This window comes from Pituophis catenifer, unplaced genomic scaffold, assembly GCF_029215685.1.
Source record: "Pituophis catenifer annectens isolate HBS135680 unplaced genomic scaffold, rPitCat1.0.hap2 SCAF_16, whole genome shotgun sequence".
In the NCBI taxonomy this organism is placed as follows: Eukaryota; Metazoa; Chordata; class Lepidosauria; order Squamata; family Colubridae; genus Pituophis; species Pituophis catenifer.
The window spans coordinates 20925171-20939809 of record NW_027256896.1 but is presented as its reverse complement, the minus strand read 5'-3'; the positions used below and the strand labels follow the sequence as shown (position 1 = coordinate 20939809).

Below are 14639 nucleotides of genomic sequence, written 5' to 3'. Positions count from 1 at the left end.
AGGAGACTGTTCCTGAGCATGACACCGGCAGTATGGCTCTGTTCAATAACTGCTGGTTGATGGAGACACTCAGAGACATCAATAAGTGCAGGAAAAGATCCTCCAGCCACTAGTAGCTTTTGGACACTTTTTTAACCCAACATGGTAACATCTGAAGACCTTCCACCTTCCCTTCCACTCAAAGGTAGTTACCAAAGAGAGTTTTCATGCGTTGCTTCTCCTCCTCGGTGAGACGAATGCAGGCATCTGATAGAGTATCGTTGAAGATCTGCAAAGTGACCCAGACAAGATGAGAAGAAGTTTTGGTCGACCCTCAGAAAGGCCTTCACAACATAGATTTGATTTAAAGTGTAGAGAACATGAGAAGCTCCTTTCTTAATGTTCTCTGAGCTTGATGGTTTTCTGCAGTTTTTTATTATCAATGCATGAGAAGTAAAATCTGCTGGCCATCTCATCCCCATGCCTTGATGAGGTCACCTAGACTGGTAATGAAACATTTGGGGGGAAACCACCCAACTTGGATAACAGTAAGAAGTCAACACAATTTTGCTTATGGAAAACATCTAATTGGGAATTTCTACCTGTTTATAAGCTGCCAGCAGACCTCAGCAGTCTGGGTGGCATAGAAAGTTTACTAAACTAACTCAAAAACAATAGAGTTCAATAGCATTGCTTCGCACCCAAGAGAAAAATTCACCCTTAAACAACCCGTCCAGGGAGGAGTCAGAGGTCCAAGGTAACTTGGGACATACCTTCTCAAGTGACCAATGGTTTAGAGGAGCATCAGTGGCAAACTTACATGCCAGAGGTCACTCACCTGCCGAAAAAGGAGATCCAGCAGAAGAGGGCTGCTGATAGTCTCCTTTGGGTAAAAAACCTGCAAGGGAAAAGGAAGATTCTGGAAGATTCTAGACCTTGTGATTTGGGGGAGTGGGGAAGCTACACCCAAAGTTTCCATCCAGCCCAGCATCTTGATTGCAACTCATGGCAGCCAGAGCATGCTCTCTAGAATATTTCTCTAAAATATTTGTCTGCTGCTCAAAGATAAAGTGAATATGGAGGCCTGATTTAGCGATCAGAGCCTATTGGCCATTTACAGACTTTCCTTACTCTTCTCCTCTTCCTCTGCCCTGATGAGTTCCAGGATTAGATGTACGTTGGGTGCTTTCTTTGACTGCCCTGAGTTCTAGTCTGAGAAGGAACCAATAGATCTTTCTTCTGCTCTAATTTTTATAAAGCATGACCATATTTCCCTTGAGTCCCTAAAAACCTACCTCTTTCCTGAGATAGATCTTCCAGGAGACGTTGTGGTACCCATAAAACTCCTTGCTGCTTCGGCCGTAAAGTTTTGTCTGGACCGTCTCATCTTCTGATGCCAACTCTCGTGAGATGGGAGCTGGATGGGAGAAAACTCAACTGTTCTTTCTCATCTTTTTAAAGAGAAAAAGTACCCACCCGGCAGGAAGGTACAGTTTATCTGGGGAAAGCAATCATAGCCACCACAATATCTGAAGTTCGTGGCTCTAATCATCCTAGTTAGTGCGAGAGGGGAAAAAAAACAACAACAGAGGCCGCTGTGGTAGATGGAGAATCATCACCAAGCAAAAAGTTGGTTTTTGCAAGCCAGGAATCCAATCGACAGAGCGAAGAAGATGATTGCTCACCTGAAGAAGCATCAGGCAGAGACTGGGCCCTGGTAGGGGGTTCAACCACCTTGGCACTAGGCACTGGCCTCACCATCGCGATGATCTCTCTCGGTGCTGGCTCATGGACAGCCTGCAAAGAAGCCATTTCACACATTACCCAAAGGGGACCCAGCATTGTCCTTTGCAGATGTTCAGCCTGGTTACCTGGTTCTCGTTTTTACCTTGCCTGAGAACCACCTGAGATCAGGGTGGCCAATCCTAAGGTTCAAGGGTCTTTGCCCCAGATGCTTTTCGAGTGCCCATCCTCATTCTAGGGGATCCAGTTGCTACACAGACATTTCTCCTTTGTCTGCTCTCTCTCTGGCATCCCTTGGCAGAGCTGCCCGAAGGAAACCCTCCAATTTCTCCTTCCTACCACTCTTTTTTCAGTGGTTCAAACGGTCAGTGAGCAAGCAGAGGCAGCCCAGAATGGAAGGACTAGCACGGGTGTCGGCAACCTTAAACACTCCAAGAGCCATTTGGACCCATTTCCCACAGAAAAGAAAACACCGGGAGCCACAAAACCCTTTTGACATCTAAAATGAAGATGGCACTGCATATATCGTTCTTTACCTTTATGCTATGTATAAAAAAACTATAATGTGTTGCATTTATGAAATCAATGAACTGCTACAGAGAAAACAACTTTTTATTTCTGCATGCAACGAAAACATTTTGAACTCTGAAAAAAAGATGGGTCAAAAAGCTCAATAAATCATGTGCCGGTAGATGTCACACATTGGTGGTTGTGACGCATATTTTGAGTGACAGGGAGCCGCAGCAGAGGGATGAAAGAGCCACATGCGGCTCCAGAGCCGGAGGTTGCAGACCCCTGGACTAGCAGGAGGCTCAGAGACCAGCTATCAGCTCCACATTTTGTGGTTAACAGACCATTGGCAGCTCTCAAAGTTCTCGGCATTTATTTCTGCTTTTTGATACAACTTTTGCTGGTGTGAGGGTCTCAACTTCTCTACCAGCAGCAGGCCCATGGAGCCAGGCATGAGAAAGCCAGTACTGGTTTTGGGGGGGGGGGGAGTTGTTCCAAGAAGTGGGTCTTCTAGGCCGGCCATCTGGCCCTACCTGAAGGGGCTTCACAGGTACTCCTGTGGGTGCCATCTGTCTCTTCAGGATCATCAAGGCTTCTTCGTGGGGATCCATTTTCTTCACAAAGACCTTCTCCCCTTCCTTTCTGAAAAGACAGGCAGGGCAGACGGAAGTTTCCAAATCCAATCGATCAAAAACAGTCGTGTCCTTTCCCAACAAAGCCCCCTCCCCAAAAGGACTGATGATCTGGGAGCATCTCCTAGCCCCTGACGTTTACAGAGATGCTGCCTCTAAACTTGGAAGCTTTGCATTATCAAGATAGAGCATAATTCCCCCCCCCTTTTTTTTCCAAATAAATATTTGGGAGGGGGGGACGAGAGGAAAGGCTGCCAGAGGACCCGATCTGACCTGACCGGCTCTGAAACTCGCAAAGGTTGCTGGCATTGCTTGATGATGTTCCGGATGTTCTGCGTAGGCTCAGGGTTGTGTTCCGAATTCAGCTTGGAGTGGCGGACAAGCCCACCGGCCTGAGACGTGGAGCCAGACTCTGCCCAGGGAGGAGGGAGGGAAACCAGAGTAAATGGATTCTTGGAAGAAGGAAAGCTTTAATCCTCCAACCCAGGTTAACAAACCACCATGGCTAGATGCCGTAAAAGAACCCTGGTGGCACAATGGTTAGAATGCAGTGTTGCAGGCTGACTCTACCCACTGCCAGGAGTTCGATCCTGACCGGCTCAAGGTTGACTCAGCCTTCCATCCTTCCAAGGTCGGTAAAATGAGGACCCGGATTGTTGGGGGCAAGAAGTTGACTCTGTATACTGCCCAGAGAATGCTGTAAATCTAAGTGCTATTGCTATTGCTAAAATGCTGTAGCCAAACAGGTTGACTCTTTGATGGCTGATGCAAAAGATCTTGTTCTTACATCTCACAGAAGTTGGACCACAACTTCTCAACCCCTTTGAACCTGCCTGTACGTCCTCTGTGTGCACATGTGCAGTTAAGCAGGTTTCTGTTTATGGCATGTCTGCCACTGATGAGTCTGAACTTTCAACTTAAGTGCTCAATATCTATTTATGTGTCTATCTAATATGTATAGCCACCCGCCTCAGAAAAAATGACACTTGGCAGCATACAACAATTGAATAAAACAAGAACTATAAAACCTGCAGCTATCAAAAGATGAAATCCACATAAATGTTATAAGCCCCTAAGCAAAGAGGGGATAAGAATTCAAACCATACTTTTCTTCTGTGCCGTTTATTCTGCACCTGGCAGATTCTCTGGTGCTTCCTTACCTGGATTCTGAGGGTTGGTTCTCCTCCGTGCAATGCCTAAAGGTGACACAGATCTGTCCATCAGCCTTTTCCCAGCTTCCCTCTGCCAAAAGGAGGGGTGGGGTGGAGAAATTCATTAGCAAACTGGGAATCATGTTTCTCCCATTTTTGTGGTCCTGTTGCAGGGATCTTGGCCTGTCCTCTCCAATCCAAGACCCCTCCCCAAACTTCTGCCTACTCCTCTGCCTACAGCTACCCACTTGCCTTTGAGTAGCCTAGGGGAGCCAAAGAAGACCCCTCTGCCAAGCTATTTCCCACTCCACCCACTATCCCCAAGACCTGGGCCATCGCTCCAGGGCAGGTCAGTGGGTTGAATTCCACGCAGCAGGAAAAGGCCCAGGGCTGTGGCACTTGCTGAGGCCAACCTCCAAGTGAAATGGATACAGAGGCTGCTTGGGAGGTGAGTATCCAGTGTCGGCCAGCCTCGGGTCAGCTGAGAAGGGTATAAAGGCATCGGAAAAGGGGAAGGGATCGGCTTGTGGATGCAGCCTTGGCAGGTGCCCAGATACCACCCCAAAGCAGCTCCTGGCTTCCTCACCCATGGCCAAATTGGCAATGGGATGTTTGAGGGTTAGCAAGAATGGCTGGGCTTCCTTCCCCTCCTTATACACTTGGGAAACTGAGGTGTCTCACACGGAAAGCCGGAGAGAATAAAATCTGTACAGGATGCTATAAGCTTCTTTTCCGAAGTCCCAAAATTGCTTTTTCCAAAAGTCAACTAGACTTTTTTATTTTTTTCCCCCCTTGAAAACGTTTTGCTTCTCATCCAAGAAGCCACGAACTGAAGAAGTTTCTTGGATGAGAAGCGAAACGTTTTCAAGGGAAAAAACCAAGGAAGTCCAGTTGCCTTTTGGAAAAGCACCGTTGGAACAACCGTGACCTGGATGATTGAGAATGTCCATAGATTTATTTTCAGAAATTCACATGTCCCTCTATCCAGCACTTCTCTAAAGCACCTCTAGTTCAGCTGGACAGTTCCTGCCTTTACTAACCAGAACCGACTCTTGGTATTTGTCGTAAGCCAGCTGTGTCAACACAGCCTCCTCCTTCTTTCCTGCGGAGAGGGAAGATGAAAACAGCCTTTTGAGTTTGCCAAAGAAGGCTAGAATGCTTGCAAAAACAGAGAACACCTTCCTGGTGTTCAGAAATTAATGGATTTCGTCCCGAGCAGTACCACCAACCGTAATAAGATCCAGCTTAGGTGGCCTCTGGTCTCTGGAATTTTCTTCTTTGTCATTGTCTGCCTTTGCACAAACCATTTCTAATCTAATAATATACTTTGGATCTGCTGTGTCTTTGTTGTGGCCCCCCCAGCGGCCAGGGGAGCTGGCAGCAGAGTCGAAGAGTGGGGAGGTTGGGGAGAAATTGGGCCAGTCCTGGGGGCTGGGGAAAGCTCGGATGAGGGCTCTGTGCCAGAGGCAGAGCGGGAGCTAGGCAGCAGTGAGGCAGAGGAACAGCTGGAGCCCGTTCCCAGTGTGTGCATGCGCAGAGCTGCCAGAAGACAAGAACAGCTTAGAAAGCAGGGTCGATTTGGGAGTAAAGCCACACCTTGGAGGTGATTGGCCCCTCCCATAGGAAACAAAAGAGGAGCGAACAGGGAGGGGGCTTTTGCAGGAAACAATTTGTTCGTTCTGTGACTCTGAGGGACTCTGTGCCAAGTTTTGCCTTGTACTGCGGTTGGAAACAAGTTACGTGGCAGCTTGCCAAACGAGATAATGTCTGTGTTGATAAATATTCTTTTGAAAAACTGTTTGGACAAACCTTGCTGACTGTGAATGAACGTAATTCACAGTCATGTAAATAAAAGAGGTTTTCCCAGGACCAATTCCTGCCTCCTGCTTGTTAAGGGAGCCTAGGTCAGAACAGTCTTATTCCGGCACTGATAGAATTTGATCATGGATATTATTGTTACGGTTGTGTTTCTGCACTCCTAAATATTCATAAAATGCCCTTGGAAGACTAGCACACTCAGAAAGATGGCAGGGAAAACTTTTCATCCCCCAACAAATATATAGACTAAGGCAAAGTAGCTTGTTACTCACCAGAAGTCTGAGGGACCACGCCAGTCACATTGTCACCGTTGCCGTGCCCAACTCGACCACCGCCTTTCATCCTTCGTGAGATGGCCGCTGGCTTCTCTAGTTCCTGAGGGGGTAGAAATCAAAGCATCTCTACAGAGACCCATTTTCCCCTTCAGGAGGCCTGAACCAACATGGGGCGAAAAAATGCTTTGAGCTGAGCTCCTGCATACGTTCTTAACCTATCTGATCTCCCTTCAATAGGTTGGCAATGCACAGCTGCATTTTCCCAGCTCTCGGAGAAACAGATTTCTATGGGAAATAAGATGTAAGATACTTTAAGGTGGCCTTTTTTTTTGAATCTAGGGGGTGTGAGGGAGGGGGATGCTTATCTTACCCCTTTCCCATAGGACAGCACAGGATCAAAGAGGCTATCCAGATAATGATCCAGCCCTTTCTGGCTCCGGGGTTCACTGCAGGTATCCGAATCTGTTTCCAGTTTAAAACAAAGAAAAAGAAAAAAGAAATAGAAATAAGATCAATTGCAAAGAGAAAATGACATTTTTGCCATTCGGATTGCTGGTAAAGAAGCATTTTTCAAAAAACACATTTCCCATGTCAGCAGCCTAATGGGTGATACGTGGCATAAAACAGTTCTTAGTTGTTTTGTGTGAATGCAACCAATGGGGCAGTGAGAAATGTGGGGTCCTTGGTGTTCTCTGAACTTGGTCTTTTTCTTGCAGACTTTTTTCTTTCAACCCTGAGCTACAAATATTCTCCTTTAGTGAGAAAAATGCATCCTCTAATCCAATGTTTCCCAACCTTACCTCTTTAAGATGGCTGGACTTCCAGAATTCCCTAGCCAGCACTGCTGGCTGGGGAATTCTGGGAGTTGAAGTCCACCCATCTTAAAGGGCCAAGGTTGAAAAACATTGCTCTAACACAGTTTAATAGACACACCAGTCTTCAAATCTGATTGGCTCCAGCTACAGGACAATCTTGCAAAGATTGATCCCATGCTCTGACCTAGACCGTAAGCCGCATCCCAATCTCTCACCATGGCTGCAATATCCCTCAGAGTCTGGCAGGTGGGCAGAGGCCACGGTGGGGGCCTTGATCAGTGGCGGAGGAGGAACTCTCCCATCTGAATCCAAACCACGTTGGAAAACTCTAAGAAGCAGAAGGAGGAAAGACCAAGGTCAACCTTGACATCGGGACAGTCCAGAACTGGTCTACATCCATGATATCTAGCCCTCTTTCCCAGTCTAGGAAAAAAATAATTCTGTCCCATTCAGGATCAAGACCATAGAAGACAGAAGATTCCAAAGCCATCTCAATTCCAAGACTTGGGTCTCCCATTGCTGGGGTAACACCAGCAATGTTGCTTGCTTTCGTCCTCCTTGGTAAGCCCCCTGAACCAATGAAAGCTCTTGAACATCACCCTTTCCAAACCAAAAATACTATCTGAGGAAGAGCCACGATGCCACCTACAATTTTCCACCAGTGTATTTCTCTGGGTCTTCAGAGGCGAGGATGAAATAGGACTTCTGCTTGGGGAAACCATGGATCAGTTCCAGATCAGAAATCAAATCCAAGACATAATCGTGGCCAGCCAGCTCGGCCCACTGGGTACCATCCTTCATGGTGACAGACCAACCTTGCCATCCATCTGTAAGACCCCTGTGAAGAAACATTGGGGCTTAGCCACTCTAGGTTCTCCTGCAAGGTGGGGAGACCTACATTGGGCAGCTGGACTCTCTGTTTTGGGGCTGGAGGTGGATGAGACAAGATCCTCCAAGGAGCTTCTCAGCAGCTCCTTGCCTCTGACTTCCAGTACTTGGAGAGCTGGAAAGGGCCATTGAAATGTAACCCACCCCCTCTTCCTCTGTCCCACTACCGATATCCCCCACACCCCAACTCTTCTACCTGTATCTCAACACACTTTCAGCAAGGCCTTCCCCTGTGGTCCAGGAATGAACAGGGCAAGAATAATGATCTCCTGTTGAAACAAAACCCCAAATCATTCACTCTGACAGACGTCCCTCCTGCTGCCTTATTTTGTCAGTCTTTCCATGCAGAACAAACAGGAAACAATTCTACTTTCTTGGAAGTCTACATTAACAGAATCTTTCAAGTCTGAAAATACAAATCTCCCACAGTCTCTTTATAGCCTGAGAAGTTAGAGAGATCCTTTCTGAGTGTCCTTCCCTGCCCATTATGCAGCTGTGGGTTATGTCCTCTATTATCTTATCATTCCCTAGGCAATACCTTTCTCATTTCAACACACACTTACAGATCTGAATGCAGTTTCCTGCAAGTAGAACCTATTTCCTTAACCATTCAGCTTTGGGCCTTCCTTCTCCCTGTGGTGGGTGTTTCTTCAGCAAGCTCCCAGGTTCTAGAGAAGGAGGCGTCTCATCTGCCTATCAATTCCCAACCCGTCCTGCTGTTTCCCTTAACTCACCATTGAAACAATAGACATCAAGGGCCATGTTCACTCGGTCCCGGCTGGCTGTCCATTCCAGCAGAGTGGGTGGATACGCTCGGGCGGCCTCCCCACCATCCTGACTTCTTGCCATGGCTTGCATGAGCTTATGTTGGCACACAGGCTTATAGCCGTCAAAGGCATAATCCGAAACAAACCTGAGTGGGTGGGGAGAAGTGCAGAAGGAGACAGTGAGTAGAAGGAGATGCCCGCCATGGTGCACACTTGCCATTTGTGCTCAGAATAGATGAGCGAGGGACAACTGAGTTGGGTTCCTATCTCTCCTGACCATGAACTTCAGGTCAATCAACTGAGCCTCTTTTTAAATTCCTTGTGTGGCTTTGGGAAGAAGATGAAGAGGAGGGCCACCATCACCTGGTGCTTCTGAAATCTTCTAGGGCAGAGGTCTTCAAACTTGGCAGCTTTAAGATTTGTGGACTTCAACTCCCAGAATTCTCCAGCCAGCTGGAGAATTCTGAGCCCCTGTTCTAGGGTCACCATCGTCACCAGCAAATGCGGCCACCCTCTTTGGATCTCCTTTGGAGGTAGACCTGCCCCTACTCACTTCAGCAGGTACTTGTCCAGCTGGCGGGAGGGCACGAAAGCGCTGACGCAGGAGGCCAACAGCAGCCACCCTCGTTCTTCATTGTGGACATTGGTGTTTTGCCACACTTGGTTGGCAATCTGGGCCAGGATTTCGTCTTGCAGGCTTGGTGTAGAGAGTCCCTTCTGTACAATGTAGTTCCCAAACAGGTTCTCCTGGAGGCCGTTGAGCTGGGCATCACCCATAAACCGGAGGATCTGCCACAGAGAAAATCCAGAGAGTGATCCCAAAAACCCACCCTACCACTAACGCTATGTTGATGGCCATCGTTTGACCAGGCAGGAGGAAGCAATTCACCTTCACCTACCAGCTTGAAGAGGTTAAGAGCATCAGGGGCCAGGCTCTCATCTAACCGAGTCAGGGGGGATGACAGAGTCCTCGTGAGCATCCCCCAAAGTGGCTCCTGTGGAATGAGAGAGAAGTGATTGAAAGACTCTCTTGCACAGCCTTCTGGACAGAGACAGTGCTGGAGGTCCTACCCAGAGCAAGAAAGACAAAGGTTTTTTTTACTACCGGTCACAAATACTAGCTTTTGGTCTACCTCCCAACAGTGGTTTGAGTAAAGAACATGTTACATCATTAAGCCCAGCATCTTCACCCTTACCTTGAAGTGGAGCTGCACATACTTGGCCATGGGGTAATTGTTGATGTCAAGAGGCAGGGTGAGCTGGGAGTCGGCCTTCATCTTGGGCGGAGGGACAGGCATGACACAGTCCTCATTCACTTGCTTGTGAACTAGAGGGACAGGAAGTAGCCAGTGCAGAAGGCAAAGGAGGGGTTCCCCCATCCTAACCTCTTAGGTTCACTCACGAGAATGCCAGAAAACATTGGCTGGGCCATGTCAACTGGGCAATAGGACTAATGCCAGATGTAGCCCCAGAATGCAAGTGGAAGATCCATCCAAGTACTTTGCTTTTTGTTTTGTTCTTTTGAAATGGTGCTTATAATGTACCTGTCCAGAGCTCCATTGGCAAGGATAGACCAACAGGGCTACAGTTAAAGGGTGGCAGTTGTAGGCAAACAATTCAGGGTCTGGTGCTTTCTGACAGCCAAGAAGTTGTGGTCTACTCAGTTTGCCACTGGTGGTACAGAGGAGGAATTAACCTCCTTTCTGGAAACGTTACAATAGTGGGACCACAAAGCTCTGCCTTCTAAAATCCTTGGAGAAGTTCATCCTGCCACCCTCTTGAAGTTCCCTTGGTTCGTAGTGGATCATGACCTACCAGCCACTGTATTTAAGAGTCCAACCAGATCAGCAGGGATTTCCAAGTCTGCAACTTTCATCACTTCTCGCTGACTCAGTTCCTAGTGGAACCCAGAGAAATGGGTCACCTCTAATGATCCCAGTGACTGTCTCCCTTCTAGAGCATTCAGCAAGATCGCTCCAGTTGCATACACAAGTTATCGAAGTAAGTTTCTGCAGCCCAAGTTCTCCCAGTGGATTTGCCTTGGGAGTGAGTGCGTGCTCAGGAACGTCTTCAGACTGACCCCCAAAACACCAGAGAATTACCTGCTCAGCCTTTCTCTTCTCCTGTTCTGCAATTCGACGCTCCTCATCCTTTCTCTGAAATCAGAGTGAGATTTCCAAGGTCACACAAGCATTGCATCCCATTAATAGAATTCTGTTAGAAGGCAATCCAGTGATTCCAGAGCACCTAAGTGCAGGGAGAGAGTAAGTACTTTCCTTGGAAAGGGACCCAAGAATGTGGGAATTGCCCAGGAATTGGGGCCTTCTCCTTGATCACAGAATGTGGGAATTGTCATCCACCGTGCAGAGTCAACACCAAGTGACCGAGGCAATTTATGATAAGGTCCCTCTCTCCCCAATCCCCTTCCTGTATCCCCATTTTGCACTCAGCCCCCACCCCCAGAGACTCACCTTGAGGTACCTCCTGCGGTTCATATAGATGCGTACCAGGCATCTGAATTTGATGAGCGTCTGACGCAGCCTCCCACATTTTTGCCTGCAGGACGGGAAACCCCCGGGATGGAGGTTGGAAAGATCACCCCAAGTCTCAACAACATTTTCTCCTACCCAGGGTAAAAAATCAAATCAAAACACAATAATGGACAGACAGGCCAGACCAAGGATGGCAAAGGCATCTACATCAGAGGGAGGAGGTGGACCACTTGGAGGGACATGTGCTAACATGACCTCTTGCAGAGGGCTTGGAGATTCATCATCTCAACCCATCCAGCAAAGCTGTTGGGATCTTGGCTGACAGTTGTGGAAGAGGCTCTCCAGCATGTCTGGAGAACACCAAGTTGGGGAAGTCCTCAAAATTCCCACTGAGTTAAGAAAGTCCACCTGAGTAGCCCTTAAACCTGTCCCTCACGCTCAGAGGAACCCACCTCACGAGGTTGTTGAGGGGATGGAAAGGGCATTATTCTCTTTTTAGTGATCAGTGAGAGTGGTTGAATCTTTTCAGAATTCAGTTGAAAATGCATTTGGACAGCTTCATAGAGTTTTCTGAGTTCCCTAAGCTATTATCTGGGGTGGGGTGGGGGGGGCTGAGTGGAAAAGTGGGAGGGACTTAGAAGAATCTATAGTAATAACAATAGGCCTTAGACTTATATACCGCTTCACAGTGCTTCACAGCTCTCTCTGGGCAGTTTACAGAGTCAGCCTCTTGCCCCCAACAATCTGGGTCCTCATTTTACCGACCTCGGAAGGAGGGAAGGCTGAGTCAACCTTGAGCCAGTCAGGATCGAACTCCTGGCAGTGGGAGCCTGGCATAGTCAGCCTGAAATATTGTGTTCTAACCACTGCACCATCATGACTATAACTGTTTTTCAGAAAAGATTTGGTTGACCGGGCAGAGAATTAGACTTTATTAAGCCTGAAAAGGGGTGGAGTGATGACAGGTTGGTCCATGCATGACAGAGGCTCTGTTCAAGCTCCTCCACCCCCAAGGCTCTCAAGGAGAGTCAAACTCAGCACCTGACAAGGTAACCCCGTGCCCGGGCTTGAAAGAGGATAATCTTGCAGCGTAAGGCATAAAAGCGTTTCTTGATCAAGAAGCCACGGACGTAACGTTGGAGGGTCACCACCGCCATGTGGACAATCTGTTCCCGCTTGGCCTCCAATTGCTGGTAGATGCTTTCCTTCATGAAGAGCTAGAGGAAGAAGAGAAAGATGGGTGAGGAGAAGCAGAAGCCCAAGGGGCCACAACGAGTCCATCATCTTCACTGGTGGATGGCACTGATATTATGACTTTTTTTTTTGCCTAGGCCCTTGGCATCGTTGGCATTTGGCAATGAGAGCTAAGGGACGGGATGCACAAGGAGGGAAAGGTAGGAAGGTGAAGGACAAGCAAAACAAGAGAATTCAGGTAACATTGGGTTGTTCCTATGGGTACATGACCAGATGGAACAGTTGGTGATGGAGAAGACCTGGGATAGGAGAACCTAAAGAGCAGTTCTTGATGTCCAAATCCATCTAGACACTGTGAGCGGAATCAGTTGAGAAGAATCCACCAAGCCCTTCTCTAAAGACCAGGGACCCCCCTGTGCAATGTCCATCTACTATCTGTTGTATAGCTTCTTGTAATTAAACTATCATCAACAGTGGTGGCTTTACCTTGGTTGTGCCAATGCAGTACATCTCTGGGGTGACCGGACACAGCTTCTTCAGCACCCCCACAGAATTCCACCCATCTGGGATGATGTCACTACGGATATCCACAAGACAACGGTACCTGAGGAGACACAGATTGGACTGGGATATAGTGCTAAGCCATCGTATAGTGGACGTGTTTTTCCATGCTGCAATGGTTGGCCTGACACTTGAGCCACTGATCCTTAAGGATTTGAAGGTGGATTTCTCAGCCCTGACCCTTGGATCTGGGGGTCATGGAGCTCTGATCTTAGGCTGGAATAGCTTTGGACTAAGGATCTCAGGGGGCTTGTCTACACCTGTCAATGAAGATTTGGAATGGGATCCGGACAGGAAAGCCCTCCTTGCGGATTCGGATGGTCTCCAGGATTCCTGATGATCGTAGCTGGTTGCTGACTGTATCAGCCTCAAACAGTCCTGGTTCCTGGAGGTGAGATGGAGGAGGAGGAGGAGGAGGAGGAGGAGAAGGAGAAGGAGAAGGAGAAGGAGAAGGAGAAGGAGAAGGAGAAGGAGAAGGAGAAGGAGAAGGAGAAGGAGAAGGAGAAGAAGGAGAAAATCAAGGGTGTTTGATAGGATGACAAAAAAACAATTTTTCCAATCTATTAATCTCCTGGGCTTTAACAATATACTTGAGCCCTATACTAAGTGAATAGGCCAGCTGATGAAAAAACTAACCATGGTTAGTTGGTACAAGCCATGATGGCGTCAGATACTTTATGGTGCCATGGCAAAAATCATGCCAGTGATTGAAGTTGCATCATCCGTGTGATGTCATCATGGACATTATATATCCCTGGCTTCCCAATACTCACTCAAGCCTACAAGTAGTTCTCAACTTACAATTTGGACAGGAACTTTGGACACTAAACCATGTGGTCATTAAACGAGTCATCACACGGACCCAATTTGATGACCATTTTTACTCTGATCATTAAGTGGATCATGGCAATTGTTCAACAAGTAATAATCTATTTATTGCTGTGCATCCAAGAGGGACAATTGAGTTAAAATGCAACTGATGGGCAGGATGCAGCATGGCACATACTCTGTCATCACACGAATGGGATCTGAACTGCTTAATTTGGGAGAAATAGGACCAGGAGTGAGAGAGAGAGAGAGAGCATGGAGTCAGCCCTACCTTCTTACTGTTGGGCTTGATGCAGCGAACGAAGAAAGGGTTACATCTGGAGAGAGGGAGGGAGGGAGGGAGGGAGGGAGGGGGAGAGAGAGAGAGATTGCTTTGTAGTTAAAGGGGTACCCCTAGAACAGTGGTTCCCAACCTTTTTTTTGGCCATGCCCCACCTAAGCATCTCTAAAATCCTGATGCCCCCCTGTGACATATAATTCTTACTATTCAAAAAGTGAACTCCTTCTCACACGGTGGAAGCCTAAAAGGCCACTAACTTTGTTTAAACAAGGTTCAAATTGTCTCCATTAAAAATCAAATTGCCCCCCTAAGGGGCTTAGGCCCCATGTTGGGAATCACTGCCCTAGAACAAGAAAACAAACATGTCCAAGCTTTCATTTGGGAAAGCAAGGGAAATTTAAAATTGCTTTGTGTTAGCTCATCATTAGAATATTTCCACTTCAAAGCTGCCCATTCCAGATGTCCACATCTAGATCCTCCTTCTATAACCACAGAGAACAATTTTGCTCTATTTCTGCTTTTCGAATGTTTAAATAGAGCAGTTGTCCCTCTCCTCTTAGTTTTCTCTTCTCTGGACTTTGAGTAAATTTCTGTTAATAAATTGGACTGTTCATTGCAATGGGATTTCAGCATGGGTTCCTCCTGGATCAGATCCTTGGTTCTGGTCCTCAGAAGATCCTTAGCTAGACTCTGCAGTGGCATGGGC

The 14639-nt window shown here is 47.5% G+C and overlaps 1 protein-coding gene across 1 annotated transcript in view; it reads right to left on the bottom strand.

Moving 5' to 3' along the window:
• Positions 1 to 14639, bottom strand: part of MYO15A (myosin XVA) — a 43629-nt gene that overhangs the window by 14498 nt on the left and 14492 nt on the right. The window contains 23 exon segments of the mRNA XM_070955354.1: positions 193 to 268; positions 818 to 877; positions 1275 to 1396; positions 1665 to 1776; positions 2766 to 2874; positions 3138 to 3276; positions 4025 to 4106; positions 5056 to 5117; positions 6106 to 6208; positions 6479 to 6570; positions 7139 to 7251; positions 7573 to 7761; positions 8008 to 8080; positions 8546 to 8724; positions 9132 to 9367; positions 9478 to 9573; positions 9775 to 9905; positions 10394 to 10475; positions 11050 to 11134; positions 12112 to 12287; positions 12751 to 12868; positions 13086 to 13210; positions 13925 to 13970. Coding sequence (XP_070811455.1) covers positions 193 to 268; positions 818 to 877; positions 1275 to 1396; positions 1665 to 1776; positions 2766 to 2874; positions 3138 to 3276; positions 4025 to 4106; positions 5056 to 5117; positions 6106 to 6208; positions 6479 to 6570; positions 7139 to 7251; positions 7573 to 7761; positions 8008 to 8080; positions 8546 to 8724; positions 9132 to 9367; positions 9478 to 9573; positions 9775 to 9905; positions 10394 to 10475; positions 11050 to 11134; positions 12112 to 12287; positions 12751 to 12868; positions 13086 to 13210; positions 13925 to 13970 — 2606 coding nt within the window.